Here is a 6,967-nt window from a genome sequence, read left to right as displayed (position 1 = left end):
TTTATAGCAAACGGTGGTTTAAAGAAACTCCCTGAAGTAAATTTCCTGCCAGGAAAACAAACATATACCAGGAAATGCTGTAACTTTCCACTTCCTTTTGTGGATTATATTTTATAATTAAAAAGATCTGGCATATAAAACAAGAAAAAAGTGTCTCCCCAGCTTTGGTTGTAAACAAGCTGGATGTGTTTGAAGGCTCTACTTTTAATACATTTTCCATCTTTTGGCTTTGGGGTCAATAAATCAATCGCTCATTTGAAACATGCAAAATAACATCATGACTCTCATACACAAACAAGTAACAGATATAGGTTGGTCATTTGAGACTGGAGCTGCAAGAAGACGGAAAGGACCTGAACCAGGACCAGAACCAGAACCAGAACCAGGACCAGAACCAGGACCAGAACCAGAACCAGGACCAGAACCAGGACCAGAACCAGAACCGTCCTGCAGGGTGAGTTTGTAACAAATCTGAAGTTTGTTTTTAATCAAATCTACACAGACAAACTTCAGCTTTTTTTCATCTTGTGTTGCTGCAGTAATTTGAGTTCAGGTAATCAGGTAAAGTTTGGGAACCGATTCTGTGGATGCTGAGTCAGCAGATGTTTATTTAATGTCGCTGCTCTGGATCATATCTTAAAGCTGTCAAAGCTTTTTATAGTGTCACATTTTGGTTCCACCAAGTTCAGAGGAAGAAAACAGAGTATTTTCTAGTTGAAGAAAAAACAACTTTTTACTGCTGTCTTTTACAGCTTTGCACAAGATTTGCACTCATCCTTTGCAAAATTCATCAAGCTTAGTCAGATCAGTTACTGTAAAGATTAGTTTTAGTTCGTTTTCCTTTGCTTTTAATTTTTGTTTAACAAATTCCCAATTTGATTTAGGTACAAAACATTAAATGTATTCTGAGTTAGATCTGTATTTGGGGCTTCATGTTGGTTCACTAATGAACGGATAACAAATGGATTGGTCAGAGTCTTGGACAAAGACTCTCTTTACTAATTGGATAGTTTGGGGGAAGTGACTGAATATGAATGTTCACCAATCAGATTTATGTTAATATTTGTGAAGTGGTTCACCGTTTCCTCTGACATCAGGGCTGTTTTTGGTTATTTTGCCACCTAAGATGTCAAATTCAATGTTTCTGTTTATAGATGCTGAAGCAAATGGAGCAACCGTCCAACTCTTCGTCCAACTCCTTCACCCATCCTCTGTTTCTGTACTGCTTTGCCCCTGAGATAATATCAGTAATAATCAGCCTCCTGGTTGTTTACGTGCTCCTGTTGCCTCTCTTCCTCTACGTCGTTGCCACCGGTTACCAGCGATGGAGGAAAGACGGTTTCATGGCTCCTTTCACCACGTGGAGCCACATCGACATCCTCACCTACAACGTGGTTTTCCTCGACCTGTTTAATATGTTGGGAAACTTGTTTTACCTCTTTGGCACCATCACTGAAAATGGAGGTGTCCAGAAGGCAGGAAGTGGCATGTTTGGGATTTTCTTCTCAGGTCAGACTCTGTTCCACCTGCTCACCTGTATGGAGCGCTACCTGGCCGTGGTCCATCCCGTCTTCTACCTGCGTCTTAAAGGCTCAGCAGGCGTCAGGGTCAGAAACATCACGGTTGGATGTGTTTGGCTGGTTTCCATTCTGATAATGGTTCTGATTGTAAAGACAATGATTCCCTTTGCCCTCATCAATGTTTTGCTTCTGTCCTTCACGTCTGTAGCTTTTGTTTTCTGCAGCCTCTCGGTTCTCTGCGCTCTGATTGGACCAGGGCCTGGCGGGACCAGAGACCGGGTCGACCAATCAAAGAAGCGAGCTCTGAACACCTTCATGATCATCACAGGAACTCTGCTCCTCAGGTTCATGGCCAACATGATTACCACCATTATACAAAATGTAGCACCGGATTCTGAATATGTTTACTGTTTAACTGGATGGAGCTCAGTCTGGTTCTTGGTGCCCAGCAGTCTGGTCTTACCGCTGCTCTTCCTGCAGAGGGCAGGAAAACTGGACGTCTGTGGGGCAAAAGTCTAGTAATTGTAGTTTAACAACATTGGCTCAAACTTTATGTCAGTTGTTTTCAATCAAATGTTAAATTTTTACCTACTTGACTTTGATCCCTTTCTGTTGAGATCAACTAATTTCTGACGTTTACTGGTTTATTGTAACTAAGTTAGACCCATTATAACCACTTTTAACTTTATCAATGCAGCATTAATCAATAAAGGTGATATAATTTAAAAGGATAATAATAGAAGGGCTTAATAAAATGTTGTATAGATTACAGATTGTGCATTCATAGATTAAAGATGCTTTGTGAACTGACGACATATTGTTCTACATTTTTAATGGTAAAATTGTGACATTTACTGGCTCCATTCACCTAATAAATGAAATCAGAATGCAGCTGCTGTGATGTTTTATTGTTGGCTTGTTATTCTGTTTTTCTTCTGTGAATATATTTAGGTTTCATTTTGAGATACAGCTGGTTGTTTGATTATAACGCCTGAAAAAACGTTTCTTTTCCGACAGACAAAGCAGATGGATTAGCTGTAAAAACAAAGAATAAAATAATCTGAGCCTCATTGGAGAAAATATTCCAGTTTGTTTCTCAGCAAATTAGAACATTTGATGACAAATAAATAGAAAGTGGAAAATGGCTACAGGTGGAGGAGGTTACAGGAGGAGGAGGTTACAGGTGGAGGAGGTTACAGGAGGAGGAGGTTACAGGTGGAGGAGGTTACAGGTGGAGGAGGTTACAGGAGGAGGAGGTTACAGATGGAGGAGGTTACAGGAGGAGGAGATTACAGGAGGAGGTCTTTGGAGATCTCCTCCTGTAACCGGTTGATGTTTTATTTGAATCGTTTGAGTTTCACAGATCATTTGAATCCAGTCGTTCTTCAGCTGTAATGGAAAATGCATACGTCGAGATATAATTGTATTAAATTTTTTCCCCTGTTGGAACACAAAGACAAATGTGTTTGTGTTCGGACTGGGAGGAGAAAGAGGAGGAGGAAGAGGAGGAGGAGGAGGAAGAAAAGGAGGAGGAGGAGGAGGAGGAGGAGGAGGAGAGCTGATGCTGCTCATTTCAGAGACCCTCAAATACATTCAACTCTGTGTAATAATGAAAAAGGATTAGAAAAAAAATCTAAATTTTAGAAATAAGCATTTGCAAACCTGCACATTATCGATGAGGAGATACATTTACTAGAAATGACATCACTAACATAGAAAGTGTCAAATTTATTCTTTGTGAAACTACGTTCCAAAATATTTCATTTGAAAAATAAATCTATTGGGTATAAAACCTTCAGATTCTGCATTAGGGAAAGTTCTGCCAGGTTCCATTGATTATTTTTAGTATCTAAATATGATGTGTTTAATTATTATGCCTCTAGAAGCATTTTCTAATTGAAGGTACAGTTTTAGAGAAGATGTGGACACTCAGATATCTGTAAATTTACAGGAGCGTTTTAAATGTTGCAGCATCTCTGGGACTCCATACGATCACTAGATAAAAACACGTTGATGACGTGAGACGTCACCAGCGTCACGTTGTTTCAAATTAAACATCTCCACTGATGATCTGCTTCCCAACACAGAAATGTTCCTCTAACTTTTACAGTGAAACTTTTTCTGTTTGCCAATCGTTTTCCTTCTTTGTCCCATTTCTGATTATAACTATACAGAAATAATCAAAGCAAAGAAAAAATATTTGATTTTCAATTTATTTCTGTGCATTTTCTTATAAAATTAAATTAAATCTCATCACTTGTTTCTTCTTTTTCTCTACTGGTTTGTCAAAATACCAGATAAAACATTCAGATCAGGCTGCAGCTCCAGATGCTTTTCAGAGGTTTTTTCATTCATTGTTATGTTGGATTAATGATTTACAAACTTCTGTTTGTTTCTCCGAGATGAACCTGAAGTATGAAAAGTAGATACAATGAATTGATTTAACAAATATATGACAGCTGATTTTTTTTCCAGTTGTTAAATGAACATTTGCTTGTTGTCATCCATGTAAAACAGCTGCGGCGTCATTAATTTCACCAGATGAGCTCAGGAACCAGCCGAACCTGAGCACCGTTTGTCAGTGACCTCCAGTTTCAGCTTCTGGAGCCTCAGAAACGGATCAATAAAAGCAGCAATCGTTAAAAAAAGGTGAGTTGATGAGATTATCTGCTGTTGATTTGAGCTCACGTTCAAAGTTTTATTCCCAATAAGTTAAATTAGATTATTTTAATTTGGGTACTCTTGCTTCCAATAATGAGATTTATTTTAAATATTTGTTTCTGTATCAAATGTCAGATTCTCAATAACCACAACAAATGCATTATTTATAATAGTAATAATTAAAATAAACTTCTAATATTTCAACATTTTCCACCAATGGAGGAACCAGAAAATCAAACTGAAATTAATTCAGTTTGACTTTAATTCTGATTTAACTGAATTAAATCAGAATTGAGGAAAATAAATGAGATCCTCGTCCCGAAACTGTTTGGCCTGAATATTCTCCAGATGTTTTAGACTCTTTATCACCAGAAGAGTTTAGAATCAGCTCATTCCTTTTCCAGGTGGTCCCATCGTACTCATCATGGCTGCGGAGCCCTCTGACTTGGAGCCGTCCGGTTACCTGCTCCAGTCCCGCTGTGTGAACGTCACGCTCAGTTTCGCGGTGGCCTACGCCTACACTGGGGTCAGGTTCCTCCTGCTCCTCCCCAGCTCCGTCTTCATCCTCCACCTGGGCCAGCAGCAGTGGCGGCGGCGCGCCGCCAAGCCGCAGAGCCACCTGGACGTCTTCACCTTCCACCTGGCCGTCCTGGAGCTGCTCTGGGGTTTGGGGAACGTCCTGTTCTACGGAGCCCTGCACCTGCCAGCCGTCAGCCTGGCCGGCTTGTATCTCATGAACATCATGTTCGTTGGAGAGACGCTGTTCCACGTTTTCACCTGTTTGGACCGGTACCTGGCCGTGGTTCATCCGGTCGCTTATAAGAAACTCCAGAGTACCCACGGAGTGACGGTCAGAAACGTCTGTGCTTTGCTCACTTGGCTCTTCTCCTTTCTGTGGAGTCATCTGACGCAGACGTACTACCCTAAACTACCCACTGTCCAGTTCTTCTGCTTCCTGGTCTTCTCCTTGGTCATGGTCTCCTTCTGCAGCTTTTCGGTTCTCCGTGCTCTGATTCGCCACGGGCCGGGCGAGAAAGAGCGAGACAGGAAGCACGTCGACCAGATGAAGCAACGGGCTTTCTGCACGGTCACGGCCATCACAGCCGTGCTCTGCTTCTGGTTCCTGGGCTTCATGGTCGCCACGTCGCTCCGGGAGTCCAACGTGTTCAGCACCACAGTCAGCTGCCTGCTGCACAAGTCCATGCACTGGTTCAGCCTGCCCAGCAGTCTGGTGCTGCAGCTGCTCTTCCTGCACAAGAAGGGCAAGTTCAGCTGCCAGAACTGAAGAAGAGCCTGATCTGGTGGACGTCTGGGTTTGATCATGGGGTAAAAATCATCTGCTGATTTCTGTCTGGTTATTATTAGGAGAGGAAACTGAGCTGATATAAGTGAATTATGCATTTTTAAAAGAATAATTGGGTTATTTGCATTGTGAATGACACGGATTAACCTTTATATCACCTGGAGTCCTACATACAGTATCAATTCAGAAAATAATTAACTAGTATGCCAATTTAAACCAGAGTTTTAATTTGAAAGGTCAGCCGTTCCTCACCAAATCCAAACTTCATAATCCAAAATGGCGGCATTGTTCACTCTTCTGTATTTAACTGCTTTCCATAAATAAATATAATAATATGTATAAATCAATATTTTTAGAATCAGAATCAAATTTATTTGCAAAGTTTGTGGGTCCAAACAGGAATTATGATTTTGTTTTCCATCATGTTGGATTGAAATCAGATATTTATTAAACCATATTGATGCTCCCTCATGTCAGCCACATAAAGGCTTTAATGGGACATTTGTAAAAAATGAAGAAATGATTTTCATGTGCCAGAATAACGTGAGATTAATTTATGATCATATTTCCATCTCCTAGTTTGAATTTTGCAGACTGTTTTATTTATATTTTCTCCATTTTAATCGTGTTAGATTTATTTCAATTTATGTAACTTAAATTGTTTTTTAAATCTGTTTTACAGGATGTGATGAATAGATCAATGCTAATGACTTTTCTGGAAAATTTTTAGTTTTCTGTTCTCTTGATTCCAGGTAAATATTGAGTTCTGTCTGTAAATATTTTAATGTTATTAAAGAAGTTGAGAACACTTTGAACAAGCACCATTTCATTCATGTTATATATTTTTAAATCACAATTAAAAAAAATTCAGATGAGCTAAAACTTTAAAACTTCTTATAAAATGCAGAAGCGTCTGCAGGACACAAGACAAAAGATGTTCCAAAAAGTTTTTAACGAACCAAAACAAATCCAAACTCACTTTAAGCGGGAAATTTGCCAGACGGATATCTTTATGTTGTGATTACCAACCAGTCACAGACCAATCAGCATGCGTGAAGGACCCCGGGCTGACCCCGTCTCTGCCTGTTTGATGACGTCACCATTAGAGCCTCTGATTAGTCCTCAACCCCCCAAACCACTTCAAATAATTTTTAAGAAAGAAAAACAATCCTAAGATCCCTCTTTTCCACATTGTAATGAAACGATCCGCCACCAGAGGGCGCTGTTTAATTTGTACACAGATCTTAAAGCTAGTCTGACACACACTTCCTTTTTCTCTTTAAAGCTTTTAACACATTTTCATTGCAACATTTATTTACATGTCAGCTGATCAGTGGCCTTCAGTGAACAACAACCAATAAACAATCAATAACTAATCCCACCCACCCAAAACCAGCCAATCACACAAACAGGAAGTTCAGACCACAAAACAGATTTTACAAAATAAATTATGAATTCATCCATCATTTTTTCCCAAAATTGA

The 6,967-nt window shown here is 39.7% G+C and overlaps 1 protein-coding gene across 1 annotated transcript; it reads left to right on the top strand.

Moving 5' to 3' along the window:
• The first annotated feature begins 422 nt into the window (after positions 1-422).
• Positions 423-2,367, top strand: LOC106949949 (uncharacterized). Its single transcript, XM_015036509.1, has 2 exons — positions 423-454; positions 1,155-2,367. Exon 2 carries the CDS (start codon positions 1,155-1,157, stop codon positions 2,037-2,039), a length of 885 nt encoding a protein of 294 aa, XP_014891995.1. The 5' UTR covers positions 423-454; the 3' UTR covers positions 2,040-2,367.
• Positions 2,368-6,967: the final 4,600 nt, after the last annotated feature.

The sequence above is a fragment of the Poecilia latipinna genome, unplaced genomic scaffold (assembly GCF_001443285.1).
Source record: "Poecilia latipinna isolate Pla-1442-1.1 unplaced genomic scaffold, P_latipinna-1.0 Scaffold371, whole genome shotgun sequence".
Taxonomy (NCBI): Eukaryota; Metazoa; Chordata; class Actinopteri; order Cyprinodontiformes; family Poeciliidae; genus Poecilia; species Poecilia latipinna.
This window is presented reverse-complemented; position numbering and strand designations above follow the sequence as displayed.

Bases quoted from the DNA above. Each gene is read 5' to 3' on its own strand.
- LOC106949949 (XM_015036509.1), top strand. From the start codon at position 1,155: ATGCTGAAGCAAATGGAGCAACCGTCCAACTCTTCGTCCAACTCCTTC.